This window comes from Girardinichthys multiradiatus, chromosome 4 (assembly GCF_021462225.1).
Source record: "Girardinichthys multiradiatus isolate DD_20200921_A chromosome 4, DD_fGirMul_XY1, whole genome shotgun sequence".
Taxonomy (NCBI): Eukaryota; Metazoa; Chordata; class Actinopteri; order Cyprinodontiformes; family Goodeidae; genus Girardinichthys; species Girardinichthys multiradiatus.
The window spans coordinates 31,656,041-31,672,885 of record NC_061797.1 but is presented as its reverse complement, the minus strand read 5'-3'; the positions used below and the strand labels follow the sequence as shown (position 1 = coordinate 31,672,885).

The 16,845-nt window shown below is 38.1% G+C and overlaps 1 protein-coding gene across 2 annotated transcripts in view; it reads left to right on the top strand.

The window, feature by feature from the left end:
* kiaa1549lb (KIAA1549-like b) overlaps nt 1-16,845 on the top strand; it is an 85,555-nt gene that overhangs the window by 62,188 nt on the left and 6,522 nt on the right. The window contains exons 8-17 of one of the 2 annotated variants that reach the window (XM_047362214.1): nt 155-214; nt 3,866-4,017; nt 4,425-4,596; nt 5,106-5,269; nt 6,569-6,604; nt 8,006-8,196; nt 11,041-11,168; nt 12,125-12,249; nt 13,312-13,544; nt 16,227-16,359. In XM_047362214.1, the coding sequence (XP_047218170.1) occupies nt 155-214; nt 3,866-4,017; nt 4,425-4,596; nt 5,106-5,269; nt 6,569-6,604; nt 8,006-8,196; nt 11,041-11,168; nt 12,125-12,249; nt 13,312-13,544; nt 16,227-16,359 (1,394 nt within the window). Of the gene's footprint in view, nt 1-154; nt 215-3,865; nt 4,018-4,424; nt 4,597-5,105; nt 5,270-6,568; nt 6,605-8,005; nt 8,197-11,037; nt 11,169-12,124; nt 12,250-13,311; nt 13,545-16,226; nt 16,360-16,845 lie in introns of both variants that reach the window. The other variant, XM_047362213.1, reaches the window with a different exon arrangement.

Sequence of the window (16,845 nt, the reverse complement as noted above, 5' to 3'; positions counted from 1 at the left end):
AATTGCTTTTAAAATGTTTCTTTTTAATCTCTAAAATCAAAGAGGTTTCACTCTGAAATAAAAAAAAAAACTAACTTTGTTAAGGCTCATGCACAAGATTACAGTTTGAAAAGAGTATGTGACATTTTTGTTGCAATTTTTTCTTTCTTTGCAGCACTTGAATACCACAATCTGAACACGTCGGTTGAAACCAGAGACTTCTGGGTTGTCACAGGTAGGGATGTCATTGCTCTAATTGGTTAAAGAAAATAAAATCTTCTACTGAAACTTTCTGAAGCATGCACATTTTATCAGGGATGCATTTACAGTAATTATCTGATAGAATTAGAGCACATTTTAAAGTAGAAACTTTAAAATGTCTGCTTGTGTTTCTCATCTTAACTGCTTATCTTTCAAATCAGCACTTACAGTTAAGCCCATAATTATTTATACCTGTGGCAGATTTAGGTTTAAAGTAATATTTTACTTTACCAACATGTTTCTTCCTACTGGAACTAATATGAAAAGTTTGGAGGGGCCCAACCAGAATCCTGACTTGAATGTGATAGAGAATATGTGGAAGCTAAAGATTAGGGTGATGGCAGGGATATGCTCCTACCTCTAAGAGCCACCTACCTCAAAGCTAATGAAACTGCCAGTGGGAGCATACAAAAACTGATTAGAAATAATAAGAAGGGCTTGATTGCTGTAATCCCCAAAATATTATTTCTATTAATATTATTTGTTTCTTTATAAAATGTGAATAAAGTCATCTAAATTACTTTTTTCAAAATTGCTACTTATTTGATATTGTGTTTTTATTTTCTGAGTGAGGGCTGTCTAATTTCCTGTAAAAAACAAACTTCTTGGTTAAAAATAAATAAATTTAAATCTAAATCTGCAAGGGTTAGGAACATATTTGTGCATAACTGTAATTGTGTAGCAATTCTTTGTTGTATGAGCTTTTACAATGACACTGTTTGCTGAACGCAGAATAAATCTCAATGTTTGAATGCATCTTTGAAGTTAGACTGTGGGCATGGGTCTTGCAGACTTTGTGGCTCTTAACCCTGCACATGCTGCAATGTAAGGCTGAGTCAATACAAGGTCAGCTCTTTCATAATGAAATTTATTCCCACTACACAAGACATACAACCAGCAAAAATGCTTTTTCAGGTCTCCATAAAGTAAAGCACTTGCGTGGAAGATTTTTTTCTTCCATTTGTTCATCACTAGTAGGTAGGCAAAACAAAGGACTGTTTTTCTGTGCCAGCTTGTCCTTTTCTACCTCTGTAAGGGTCACCTTAAATTCATTACCCATAACAGACTTATTTGGACTCAAGGATTAGATTAGATCAAAATTGATTCTCTCAAAATATACTGTATGTTTGCTCATAACTTTAAAATTCATACTCTAATTATGGTAAGTGTCTACACCAATTTAAATTTGTTTAAACTTGCTGCTGTATGAGAGTCTGGGAGAATATGATGGTAGATGCCTTAAAGGTCTATGGAAATCAGGTTCAAGGATTTTTTTCAATTACTGTATAACTCCTTGATTGAATTTAAATGGCCTGCACTTTTATTGTGCTTTATCAAGTCCAAGGATCCCAAAGCGCTTTACACTACAATCAGTCATCCACCCATTCACACACTGACAGTGGTAGACTACAATGTACTAACAGAAGGGGGCTGCCATACAATCGTTGCCACCGGGCCAATTATCATCTAAACATGGTCAAGACGACTTGTTGAAGTTCAACTGAACATTAGAATGGGGAACCAGAACTAGTGGCGCCCTTAGAAATTTTTCACATGTGGCCATTAAAAACCTCCTGAAGGGGGACTGCAGAAAATCCTTTCATAGACCATTTGTCTTTTGTTTTGTTTTTACAAATTTATATTTCAGACTGACTGGAAATTAGCATTTGAAGTTTTATGAACTTGAAAAGTCTTTATTCTTTAAAATAACATAATATGTTTCATTTTAGAAAATGATTTAAAATGTGTACACTAAAAATAATAATCATTATGACAAATTTCAATCACACAGTTAAAACAAATTTAAAAGTATACATTGCACACTTAAAAGTATGACTACATGAACAAAAGGCAGGTGTGTTCACTGACACGTGGACAACTCAGCTTCAGTTGTTAAACCAACAACTCGCCACAATTGGGGTGGGGGGGTGGTGGTGGGTGGGGGTCACTGGGGTGGATGACCAATGTTATTCCATAGCATGACCCCCATCTCACCCGCGCCCCGACTGCACCACGGAACAAAATTAGAAAAGGGATTTAGGTGGTTTTATTGTCAGCACGCTACCCCACCCCACTATCGGTGTCCGGACTCCCAAGCTTTATGTTTCTTCTCCAAAACATTGTCTCTAGGAAGTCTGTTTAAGCTGGTGTTCGAGAGGAATATGTCTAGCCTCTGACTGTCTTCATCTGAAAGTCACATCCTGCTTCATCTTGTTAGATCAGCCAAACTGAGCCTTGCAGCTAACTAGATTCCCCCAACTCAGTGAGTCCAGACCGACTGGTGTGATTATTTTGAAAATTGATGCTCTGCGGGGATTTTGGCACACAACACTGAATAATCTGAATATGAGAAAATATCCAGGGAGCAGCACTTGTGTGGACCAAAATGCTCTGTTGATGTCAAAGGAAGATGACTGGAGCGAGATTCAGAAAAGGCAACGGTAGTTTCAATAACCACTCGTTACAACCAATACATGACAGTATACCATCTCTAAATACACATAGTGTCAAACCTGCAGATGGATTTCAGCAGCAGTAGCTCACACTGGGTGCCCCTCCTATCAGCTAATAATGGGATATTGAGGTTACAATATGCACAGGTATAACATGAAAATGTGGATCCATCCTTCCTTGTATCTATAGTTCAGTCTGATGGTTGTGGTGTAATGTTGCAGGGGATGTTTTCCAGACACACCATGGACTCTACAGTAGGCATTGAGCATCTAAATGCCTCGGTCAACCTGAGTATTGTTTCTGATCATATCCATCCCTTTATGGCCACAGTGTACCCATCTTCAAATGGCTACTTCCAGCAGGATAATGTACTATGTAACAAATTTCAAACCACCTCAAACTGTTTTTTTGTGCATGACAAGTTCACTGTACTCTAATGGCCTCCACAGTCACCAGATCTCACCGCAATATATCACCTTTGGGAAATGATAGAATGGGAATGTATCATAGATATGTATCTGGCATATCTGCACCAATTCTGATAGCATAATGTCAATATGGAGCAAAATCTTTGAGGAATGTTTCTAACAAAGAAGCTAAGCAACTCTGAAGGCAAAATTAGGTCCAACCTTGTCCTACTTGCAAGGCAAGTCTACCTGTTAACCTGGCCTGTTAAAATTTGAGGCTACAGGTATCCTTCCTTCACTGACAGGAGCTTTTATGTGAAAAACTGGCAGTATTTCACAGGACACTTTATAGGCAGTGTTTTGGGGAGGATTAAGGAGTCTTTTATGTGTGGGGTTCAAGGTGGTTGTTCGTTTTCCAGCCGAACACCTGTTAGGGGTTTTGCTGTTGTCTTCCGTAATGTGGGGATGAAGAATTTTATGAAGCAGCCATATTTCCTAATTCATAGGTTCTTTGCAGTGACATTATTGTTTAAATATTGTAAATTGTCAGGGCCATAACATTTTTAGAATCAGTTTTATTTCCCAAACATAAAAACACTCAACAGATTTGAAAAGATTCCCTTGAGGTTTTCTCTACACATTTGATATAAATGTGAAAGACGCATACACATTTCTTACCTCTCTTTGTTCCTTTTTTCCTATGAAAACAGTTTGTTATCTGTCTTAACAACCATCTTTCCTCGGTCTTGTGACTGAACTTGTAGTGATCCAGGATGTCGATAATGCCAGCCTGGAGGGACAGTACCAAAGCTTTGCCAGTCTAATGGAGCAGCGGCTGGCAGAGTTGTTTGTGTTGGCGGGGCAGCAGGGCACCCGTTTCAGACGAGCCACTACTGTGGGTAGCTTCACTGTCCAGGTACACAAACAGCAGCCTTGAAGACTATCATATTATTTATTTTCTCCGGGTTTTTATCAGACTGCCCTTGCATGCTAATGAAAAGTCAGTAAAGTGAAATTGTTTATGCTGGCTTCTGTCAATTGTTATGAATATGTCGTAAGATGTACACTTTGATAAACACTTTTGCAACACTTGGGATGATGACAAGCAGTCTGCCCCTCATTATAAAGGAGCTTCTCAACTCATCATTTGCTAATTACCCATCAAAACAAGCCGAAGACCCTTTACTAAACAAGTGCCCTCAACAGTTCAGCTTGGTTCTTTATGCAGAATTACACCAAAATGTAATTTACTCCTTAACCCACTACATTATTTCTGAGGATCATGTGGGTAAACACAAACTGTGACTTGTTGTATTCATCCAGATGGTGAGCATACACAGAGTGCCTGGATTAAAGAATCCAGCAGAGATGACCTACTACGTCCAGCACAATGGCATTCCTCTGTCGGGCACTTCAGCTGCCAAGGTCTTGAACACAGTGGACTCTCAAACTATGGCACTCACCCTGGGCTACTTTGTTCAGGTGCAAGCAGAACGTAAGCAATTCTTCTTTCTCCTGTGCTTGACCATAAAGATTTTTTTTACAAACACCTCACTGTAAGAAAGATGAAAACACACGATTCACCTTCGGTTTGGAAAGAAAAGCCGGTGTTGGAGTAGAGGGCCCAAGAAAAAGGGGTTGCTCTGTAATCTCTCTGAAATGCTCCCAGTAGGACAGTGTTTGTTTAGGCTGTGGACCTGCTCACTGCTAAGAGGGAAAGAGACAGGGAGAAAGCCTGAACACACACAGCATTTTCTTATAGATTGTTGCCTACAGTAGCTGAATCAGGGCCCCTGTATATCAGACTGAGCTGTGCACAATGTCACTTGGCGTGGGTAACTAACGATTCTGCATGTTTTAGTATGCTGTCTTTTCTTATTGCTTCAACATCTCCACCATTGTATTGTCTTTGCAACTAATCCACTTGTGGACTAAATGTTTTCACCAAATTTTAAAAGTCTTAATGTGGGTTCATTAAGAAATGTTTCTTTTTATTTTTTTCAGCTGTGGTCAAGAATCCTCCTAATAACCTCTGGATAATCGCTGCAGTCTTGGCCCCAATCTCAGTGGTAACACTCATTATTATCATCATCACAGCTGTGCTGTGCAGAAAGAACAAGAACGACTTTAAAGCTGATGCCATTGGTAACCTTAATCCCAGAGCCAAGGTAAATGTACCTCTATTTATCAGTCTGTAACATTTTTAGTAATGTGATGAGCTTCAACAATTTTTATGCTTTCTAAACAATAAAATGTTACTATTAGTTTGATATAATTTTCTGCTTAAAAGTAATTGTTGTAGTTTGCAGCAATTTTATAGTTATAGTACAATACACAATTTTATCTTGAATTTTATTGCAGTAAAGGCCAAATATAATTATATAAACCCAGAAAACCTAAACATTCGGAAGTATGAAACACAATGTTTATTTTTTGTAGTTTTTTCAAAGCAACTGGGCAGTGTTAAAATACAGTTGTAAAAGTTTAGAACTACATTCATGTTCATTTTCTTGTAAAATGACCATATTACGGGAATAAGTTGAATAAATATTTTATCTTTTACAAGCAACTCGTCTTTCTGTTAAAAATACATATTGCCAGATCATTTACTGATCTCTCCAAACCTTCCAACAATGAATACCTAAGGTAGTGAGTCATTTTTTCCTCTGTGTCTGAGCTAAATGACAGGCAGAACATTTGACTGCAGATGCAAATTTACCTTCCCCTCTATCCACATCATGTGTAGCATTAGTTTGAAGAGACTTTTTAGGCTCAAATTCTAAGTTTGAGCTGCACAATCACTCCATGATCCTTCAATATAATGTAGGCTATTCTGATGGCACAGTAACTGCAAAAAATGACAATACTGACAGCCGTGCACATCAGAGAAACAATGCTGGTCAGTTTTTTGTCAATTATGAGCAGACTGGGCTCACCACAGAATGTTTATAAATCTCTCTGTAGCAGTTTGTTAAGTCTCCTACTGCTCTCACACAACATTTCTTCTGATTTTGTCCTCCTCACTTGATGAATCATCATATACATTTTCACTGTATGAACTCAAATTGGTGACTTTGCTATCACTCATTATGTCATGGGTGGACATTGTGTTATGTACTGATGACCAGTTTGCTGTTCCAAATGTAATGTCATCCCTCTTCTGCAACTTTTGGTTGAATTATCCGCCGCATTTTTCTGGCTTTTTTCATTCAGAATTTTTCCTTTAGAATTTCTCCATGTCAGACATGAACATTAATATAAATATTCTGAACCAAAAACCCAAACACAAACGAAAGACAGGGTATAATGCAGAGATCATTAGTCAGTACTTCTCGGAGTTTGGTTTTTTTGTGCACCTTCTAAACTGTACCGTTTCTTCTGTTTTTTATTGAAAAATCTCAGGTGATCTGGAAGACAAACTTAAATCCCGCATTCAATTTTTTAAAAACATTCCTATGTGTTTTCAGATGGCGTATCGGAGGGATGTGAGCTACTATCACCAGGTATCTAGTGCTCTGTATTTCCTCTCATTAGTAATCTGTGTTTTCATTTCCAAGGCTCTGCTGAGCCACTCATGGGATTTGAATGGGATTCTGTGCAAAGAACACTGCTGATATATTTCAATAAACCCAGCTGTGCTAAGGAAAACTAAGGATATAACAGCAACAAAGCTTGCAATAAGTAATATTCTGGCAAGTGATTAGGCCTGATAAAGGAAGGTTGTTATACAGCACTTTTAAAGCAAAAAGTGCACTTCTGCCTGTGTACATGCAGATACTTATTACGTACAGCTAAGACTGAAACATGCTTTTAAATTTTTTAAATTTTGAAATGATATGCTTGTTTATGTTGTTTTTTGATTGCATACATCAGAGCTGACCCATTAAAATGTGTAACTTCCCACACACCCCATCACTTCATCTATTGAGTCATTAATTAGAGAGCGTGCAATAAAATCTTATGCATTAAACTGAATAGGCACTCAGGTTCTACCAACAGAGCAGTTACCACACAGAGACAAAGATTCTGCTATCTCATTTTGTAAACTCATTTTCATCGAATATGAAATATGTTAAATGTCCTAGAAGACCACACATAATATTTTATGTAGTATACTGACAAAACCTGCTAATGAGTAATGTAAAAGCAAAGGAAAGCGCTTGGAATGCTCAAAATAGTGACTCCTAAAATTTTTTATTAAGACCCTCACATTTTTTCCTCCGCAATACTAACCGTGCGCAAACCAAACTGTTTAATCATACGTACTTGTTAGTGCCTCCTCTTTAAAGACTAGCAGTAGCAGCACTTTCAATAAAACTCCCTCAGTGTGTGTGCCTGCTAAAGAAGATAAACGTTTAGGGGAGTATAACACATTGATTTTGCAGTTTGGCCCAGCTGATCTCGAGCAGCGATGTGTGTCAGACAATTTATGTCTCTGAGATGACAGCAGTCGTGAATTTTTCAGCATATACTTGTGTGAGTGATCTTCTACTTATAAGCATACTGATATAGCATTTTACACAAACTTGGTTTAACACTTTTATCTTATATTGTATTCTGCTTAACAAACTGAGTTTTCACAAAGACTGGTGTATCTCATCTGCATTTGGCATTTATTTGACCTGAAACAGGAAGAACATGAAGACGAGTCACATTTAAATCTGTGCTTATCTATTTAAAGGCATGACAGTGCAGTAATCCCAGTTCTGCTCTTTAAATCCTCCTAACTTTGAAGATGCACTTTGTAACTATGCTGAGATCCTTGTCTGCACGGATGTTCTGCCAGACTAATACATATCTTTGCATTTTTTTATATTGAGTTACATTTTCTGAGTAAGAAGGACAAAATTAGTTTTAAACACTCTCTTCTGTCACTCTCTATTCCTACTTAACATGTCCACCAGCCAGTCCAGGGATTTGACTATGCCAAGCAGCACCTGGGCCAGCAGGGAGGAGATGAGGAGACGCTGCCTGTCAGTCAGGATACTTTAGTGATGTCCCGACAAATTCGGGACACATCACTGTCACTAGAAAAGGCACTGAAACAAGACGGGACAGCCAACAAGAAAAGTCTCACTGCTGACAAACACAAAAGGTAAGATACTCCTACCGTTACCCTCTTCATGATAGGATCTTTGTTACCTGTTTTCTTTTTTCAAAGCTGTGACAAAGCTCTAATGTTGGATCTTATATGAACAGCTTTTGCGTTGTCTTCATGCAAAAATGATAAAGCTATACCCTGGTCTAGTAGATAACATTATGTATCTGTGTTATTTCATGGGCTGCACGGTGGAACAGTTGGTAGCACTGTTGCCTTGCAGCAAGAAGGTCCTGGGTTTGACTCCTAGCCAGGGATCTTTCTGTATGGAGTTTGCATGTTCTTCCCGGGTTCTCTCTGGGTACTCCCGCTTCCTCCCACAGTCCAAAAACATGACTGTTAGGTTAATTGGTCTTTCTAAATTGCCCTTCAGTGTAAATGGGTGTGTGCATGGTTCTTTGTCCTGTGTGTCTCTGTTGGCCTGTGTATCCCGCCTCTCGCCCGTAGACTGCTGGAGATAGGCACCAACTCCCCTGTGGCCCATTATTGAAGAAGCGTATATAGAAAATGGATGGATGGATGGATGGATGGATGGATGGATGGTGTTATTTCATGACAATCAAATTAAATTGAAAGCATGACATGTTTGTATGACAAGTGTTTTTAATTTACAGTGGAAAACCTTCATTAAAAACAAATATATATTTTGCAACAGTATACTGGCCAGAAAACATAACAGTACAAAAACTTTACAAATGCATATTAATTGCATGAGTTTTCTATCAAAATATTCAACATACTTTTATGAATAGCATGCTTGTAACTACAGCTACAAAGGCAGACACACCAACATGCATGGATCTTGCACTAAAGAGTAGGAGGTTTAGGATTTTGTTATTCAGCCTTTTAGGGGTGGGGGTCTGTAATATTCTTGTGGTGACATACTAAAGTCAAAAGCCATTTAGTCAAACGTTACAACGTAAAATCTATGTTTGATGAAAAACAATGTTGATCCTGTCTAAGATATTTTAAACCTGAATTTTGTATAAGTTCATGTTTTCAGGTACCAAACTTGAAATAAGTTGAGAGATGCTTTGAGGCTCCCAAAATCTCATGTTCATGATATTCCATGAACATATTCCATGCCTCCTAATTCTTTGACCTAAATATGTGATTCTGGTATTGTTGGGAGAAGCTAGCAGTGAGTGACAGATATCCGAAAAGGAGTGCTATGAAAGAGGAGAAATTAAAGCATCTAGACATGAACGAACAAATAAACAAATAAAAAGGTTTTGTGGGCCAAGTAGATTAAGCAAATTTATACAGCTGGTAAATACCCTCCAACAGGGGGCACCCCTGTTTAAGATTAGTAATAAAAATGAGAGCTCAGTATTTGTTAAAACCACAATATTTTTTCAGTCAGAAATAAATGGAAGCTACTAGATCCCTTTGGTACCTTGAGAGAAAGATAAGACAGTTATTTATTTATTTTGATTCCTATTAAAAGATAAAAAGTGTTTAGTGACTTCTGTAGTCAATACTTATCAATTTTCTGTTTCTCAAACAGCTGTTGATAAATACCAGATAAAACAATTGCAGGGATGATACTGTAAAGTTTATTAATCTCTTTTTTCTAACTTTATTTAATATTACAATGAATTTTGGCTGCAATCCTGGATACCCACTAGTAAAAAATCTATATATTCAAGCTTAGTGCATACAATGCACTTCTAATTTTTCTTCTAATTACACATTTCTTGTCCCATTTTCTAATTTCATACAGCGAAAGTGAGCTACACACCTCCATTAGTTTAAACTCATCACACGTATTTGTGTCTGTCTCTCTGTAGCACTGCCTGCTTTAGAGTCTTTCTTTGCTGTTATCAATTATAGCAGACTATTAGGAGATAGACCATGATTCTTTGATCTCACAGTCAGCCTCTGAGCTGCGGACTGATCAGCTCTAATTCCAGCAAACAGTACAGTGTTTCAAGTCACTGGAGCTGGTTGTACAAAAACTGTACTTTGGACATGAAAGCACATTGTTTGAAACATACTGGATGCATGCTCTACCATTTACTACATAATGCGTATATTGTGGTTTGGGAAAAGTTTGAAGTCGCTTTAATTTGGTTTCTAAAATTCTTTGGAAATTAGCACCTTTTTCGTCTATTTTTTATTCCAGGATTTTTCTTTCAGCTGTGTGGCATGAATGCATGAATCATTCCATTTTAAAAAGCCACTTCGGGGTCATGTGTGGTTTAGAAATAGAGCGGGCGACCCACATACAGAAGCTAATGGTTCTCAAGCAGCCGTCCAGGGTTTGAATACCGACCTCAGGACCTTTGCTGCATCCCCACTTCTCTGTCTTTACCAGCTTCCTGCCTGACAAGTGTTGATGAAGGCCACAAAAGTTTAAAAATAATCACCTTTATTGATGAAAACAGTTTTGTGTTTATCATAAATTGTCTTGTTTTGCAATTTTCTAATGGTGCTCTCCTGCAGTTTGCTTAGGTTTCTGTCATTGCATTTGTAAAAGCATAAATAAAAATAAATTAATCTGAAACAAGTGAAGTTATATTTTGCTTCAACAGCGTGATTTCAAACAAACATACAAGTGTGTTGTGTAATAACAGAATTTTCTTGTTGAGTACTATTATTTAGCTCTAATCCAGTGACAGAACTTGGCTATGCAATGCTTATTATTCAAACAAGCAGTGACGGGGGTAATAGCTTTGTAATTCATTTAATTTGGTTAAAGACATAGTTAATGAAAACAAGCTTTAGTGGATAGGAGGGAAAAGGTGAGGTTGTAAAAAGGAATGGATGACATAACCTGGCTGCCAGCCCAGCTTCCTGAGAGCTTACCGCCTTTCCTGTTGCTATGGTTACTTGCAGCAGGTTGCCAAGTGAAGATGGTTCCGTCATCAGCGACGAATCAGAGAAGCTGAATTCTAAGAGGGGCCTGACGGTGCTGAAAGTCACAGCGCAGCAGAAACTGACAAAGGAGGAGACCCGCAGAAGGGACGGTGAGAGTCGCACGTAGATGCAAACACAAATGACTCATTCTACATCTTCTTTGTTTGCAAGGTCAAGAGCCTCACAAAAGCCAAAAATATATATCTTTTCATTTTTGCATTAAGATGCTTGCACTGTCTAAGGTTTTCCATTACACAGTGGGTCAGTTAAAATGAGTACACTGGCACTGCAGCTTTTTTGTAGTCATAAAGGTAACCCCACTCCCAGCAGTAGCTGGAGATGGACCGCATTAATATGCATGATACAGACGCTTTGCTGAGATGATACGGTGTGTTAGACTGCTCAGTGCTGTGATAAAGTGCCACGAGCACACACAAACACACACACACACACACACACATGCCTACACACACACATACACACATGCTCTTATACTCAACATTAAAAGTGCAGAAAGACCTTATGAAGTCTCGCTACTCGTGTCCCACAAAATGTTGTAGTATGTTGAATAATATCTTGTTCTGTTCCATCTTCTGAGGCTAATTGCTGTTAATGTGGTGGGTGTGAGTTAAATTCCTCCAGTTCTGTCTCTCGGCTTGTAAATTTGATAAAAATTGTCAGATTCTGATTTTCCTAACGGCTAGATTTGAATAATTCATCAGCTGAGTTGGTGAAACTGGAACTAAATCCAGTTTTGTCTGATGCTGGATAAAGAATAAAAGCGCAGAGTCAGTTTCTTTCATTCATCACACAGATGCATTGCCACAACACTGGAAGCCAAAGCTGTCCTTGTGATCTATTGTCTCTGTCTACAACTTCATTTACTGAGACAGAAGACTTTTAGTTGACACAATCCTGAAACTGGTGGTTGACATTGTTTGGTGGAGTGGGGTGTGGTTTGCATTCAGACAGAAAAGCAGGGTGACAACTTTTCCCCCTTTGATTGATACTGTTATGATTATTGGTATTTGTTGTCTCTTTGTGTGGGAACTCCTCTATTCTTCAGATCCATACGACACATCTTCTGGCTCTCTGCAGCTAATTTCCATAAAGCCTGTAACTGCACAGACTAAATGCTCCCACCCTGCGTCCTCCAACCGTAGCCAGGACTCTGCCATCGTCAATGGAGAGGTGAGGTACAACCACATGTGCACTTAAACAGATGTTGGTTTTCATTGTGCAAGACTGTTAATTGCAGGTACAGTGCTGTAAAGCAGTACTTGCCACCCTACAGATTTTTCCTTTTCTTTTTGTTACACTTAATTGTTTCAGATCATCAGAAAGGTTTTAAAATCATACAAAAACCTGATTTAATAGAAAAAAGTAATCACTTCCACCATCGAATGATTAACCGTAGTTAACCATATTTTTTAGTTTAGCATCAATGGTCACTGCCAGTTCTGATTACTGACACACTTAAAAAATCAGGAAACCACTTAAGTAGAACCTGCCTGACTGGCATGAAGTAGGCTAAAACATTGCAAAAGTAATACATCATGTGATTGAAGTCTGTTAGCCTGGATAGGGTTACAAAGCCATTTTTAAGTATTTTGAACTCTAGTAAGAAAGATTATCCACAAATAAAGTGTCAAACCTTCCCATGACTGGATCAAAATCAATTCAATGGTGCATTAATGACTCTTCCAAGAAGTCACAAAAGAACAGGAACAACATTTAAAGAACTGCTGACCTCACTTGCCTCAGTTGAGGAAAGTGTTTCAACAATAATAAAAATTAAAAAAAACTTGGTAAAAGTGGCATCTATGCAAGAGTCCCAAGGTAAAATCACTGATGACCTAAAGGAACACAACGGCCAGTCTCACATTTGCCAAAAGACCTTTTGATGATCCCTTTGGAGAAAATATTCTGTTAACTGACGAGACACACAGGAAACATTTTGGAAGGCGTCCGTGTCATATCTTTCATAAACCCAACACAGTATTTTAGAAAATTAAAATCATGCTGACAGTCAAACATGGTGGTGGTGGTGTTGGAATGATCTGGGGCTGCTTTACAGCTTCATGATTCAGAAGATTTGTCATAATTGTTAGAACCATAAATTCTCCTTTTTTGCAGAAAACCCTTAAGGTTTATGTCTGACCATCAGTTTGTGACTTTCAGCTCAGGGAAACTTGGGTTATGCATTACATTATGCATACATTAGTTGCATTTGTTGGCATGTCCGCTCTGCAGGTCAACTTGGCACTGAAGCAGAAATCAGACATTGAGCACTACAGAAACAAGCTGAGGCTAAAAGCTAAGAAGAAAGGTTATTATGATTTTCCATCCACCGATGGCAGCAGTGGCGGAGGTCGAGCCCTGGTGCAGAAAAAGCGATGCGACTACGACAGGGAAGCCAGTGAGGATGGCAGACCTCTGGAGCCAGACGATGAGCGAGGGTCCACATTTGTTAAGTCTCACAGAAGGTAAGTGCAAAAATAAAAACAGAACGAGAAATTCCCAAAGGGGTTTGGAGAGACTTACCATACACAGCTGCAAAGTGCTGTAGGTGATGGGCTGATAATGATTTTTACCCATACCTCAGTATTTACTCTTACTACCGTTTCTATTCTGATATTCTCCTGTCTTTATGGATGGTTTTGAATTTCAGATTGTTTTAGTTATTGCTCAGAGTTTCCTTTGCACAGTCCATAGTTACATTCTAGAGATTTCTAGAATGTCTTTTAACATTGCTTGATTCATATCTGTTGTTGACAGAATGTTTCTAGACCCAGCTGTGTATGTCAAAGGGCTTCATTAATCTTCGCACAATTATTCAGAGAGGAAAAAAAAGCTTTTTAAGAATACATCAGTATTTTTCCAAAAAATACATTCCAAATGAGCTATACTTTCACAAGTATTTATATCTTTCCCCCACGAAATGATCCTACAATTGTGCACCTTCAACTAGGCATGTTTTCCATTTTTCTGAGCAGAGATATGTTCAACCAGGTTAAATAGGGATTTGTCTTGAATATTCAGTTTATCTTTCTGGGAATACAAAATCCTTATCCTGAGCCTACTCGTGTTTTTTTTTCCCAGAAATATTGTTGTTGTTGTTAAAACTTTCCTTTTTTCACTCAGAAACCTTGTTTGCACCTTCCCTTACTCTTTCTTGAGTGGACTCTCATCAGGACTTGCAAAAATTACCTTGCCTATAGTATTTTTTACCTTAATAATGATATTATAGATAAAACACCAAATTTCACTTCACCATCATCAGTTTGGCACAGTGGTTGAATTGTAGTTTCTGCATCAGTGGATTCTTTCTGTTGTGTTCTGTGCTTTTTGAACTTGGGAAAGGCAATTGCTATCCTTTCCAGTTGTCCAGTTTACTGCTGAAATGGATGTGTGGCGCATTGGGACCTTGCTTTGGGCCATTCAATCCCTTTTCGACCAGAGCCAAAACTGGTTCTGGTGGTTGATGAACTCTGCCAACAAGGATTCTGTTCATATTGTTTATAGTCATGATCAAATGGTGAAAAACTGCAACTACGGTTATTTGCCCCTTAAACATTTTTCACAATTTATCACATTACAGCTGCAGACTTTAATGATTTTATTGGGATGTTGTATGATAGACCAACACAATGGCCTCATGTTTGTGTGTTGGAATGAAAATTATACAATGCTGTCACAATTCTTTTTACAAAGATTTGTAAACCCTTTACTATAAGATAAAATCATTGTAAACATGTGCCCTTAGAAGTCACAGCTCATTAGTGAGTGCATTTATTCTCAGTGTAAATCCAGCTGTTCTGTGAAGGTCTTAACCTTCTGTTAGCAAATTTTAGTGAACAATCATCATTAACAGCATCATTAAGAACAAGAAACACACCAGACACGTCAGGGAGAAACTTGTGAAGAAGTTTGAAGCTGGGTTAGATTAGAATGTTGACTGAGGAAAGCCACCTTCGAACATGTGGATGAAGGTGCCCTGGTCAGATGAGACCAAAATGTAACTTTTCGACCTACATGCAAATAATTGTTTTTGGCAAGGTGTTAAGATTAAAGTATATTCCTGTGTTTCAATGGCCCAGTCAAATACTGGATGCAAATCCAATTGAGAATTTCAGGTAAGACTTTAAAATGGATGTTCACAGACACCATCCTTTTCTAGATATGCAAAGCTTATTGAGACATTTCCCAAAATGCTTGCAGTTGTGTTTTTTCTGCAAAGTATTGACTTGGAGGGATGAATACAAATGCACAAGACACTATTTAGGTTTCTGTTTCTTCCACTTCATAACGATAGTGTTGGTATTTGACAGAAGATCCCAACAAAATACATTGATAATTGTGGTTGTGGTATTGCAATGCGTGGGTAGTTTTCATGGCACTGTAGCTTCGTCACATTGATTGCTTGATGTTTGCAGATGATTGATATGCCCAAGATGAGATCTTTAGCATGCAGTGAGCCATTTGAAGCCAAGAGGAAATTAGTTGGTATGACAGGAAAACAAAACACTAAATCCAGATTAAGATCAAACAAACACATAAAAGAAGTTCCTATGATCTGAATTAGTTCTGTGCGCTCCGAGTTCCATGTGATCAAAGTGGATTTTAGATGAAAATCAAGTTTTGCATGTTAACCTGTGTGTTGAAGGTTGGATTACTTTTAAACCATATTCCACCCTAATGATCAAAAGAAGTTTTTTACTGACAGAAAATTATTGCCGCTTTCTATAGCTAAAGTGTTCACATACATGTGTCTTGTCATCTGTTAATAATATTTTCCTTAGCATGGTGTTTTACTATAATGTATAATGATGATGATGATGTTAAGACACCAAAGGAATAATGTAGTTGGAAACAGGAGTTTGTGAACGCTTCTTTAGTTTTATCTTTTGTCCATTTGAAATGAAACACCTATGTTGTCTGCACCACTTCCAGAAGCCCTTTAAAAAAGAATCAAATTATTTTCCTTACCTTGTACATCACGCTGGACGTAAAGGATCAATAAGGTTTACTGTACCAGATTTTCCATCTACCTTTTTTGCTGCGGGTGCAAGAAACACTGAACGAATAATCTGGATACTTTGAATAAAGAATTGCTTTGCTGCAGATATGATTTGTATTGCACTCACTTTATTTACTCTATTTGGCAGACATTCCCAGGTCGGACAGATGGCCTATCGCAGCAGACAAAGCCTAAGCAGTCCAAGTCCCGGAGGAACAGAGATGGACCTCCTTGTAATGAGAGAGAGGCCCAGAAGAGGCATCCGTAACAGTGGCTACGATGTGAGTCACATGTCAACACCCACCAACCATTTCAGCCCAAACAAATCAGCCAGTTAGCAACTGAAAGACATCTCTTTTTTTAAAGAGCTACAGTTTAAGGGAGAACTCAGGTGGTGATAAAAAAATCACATTAAAGAAATTAGTTTTTTAATGGGCAATGTGAGGTCCAACTATAGGGGAGTTCTGCTCACTAGGTCTAACCCTCCCCCAAGCCCACTGTACAATAACACTCTGGCAATTTAGGTTAAAAGGCTGGTGTTTACGTTTGCATTTTGTTCAAGATGTGTGCACAGAAATGTGTCCAGAGGTACAGCTAACAGGTGGACTTTGGATCAATTATACAGCAACTATGGAAAATACCAAAGTGTTTAGTGAATGCAGACTCTTATTGCTGATAGATATTATGAAGTACAAGTTTTGTTGTTTTTTGACCATATTTCACAAATGAATTAACTGAGCAACACTAAAGAAAGTAGGTTCCACAAT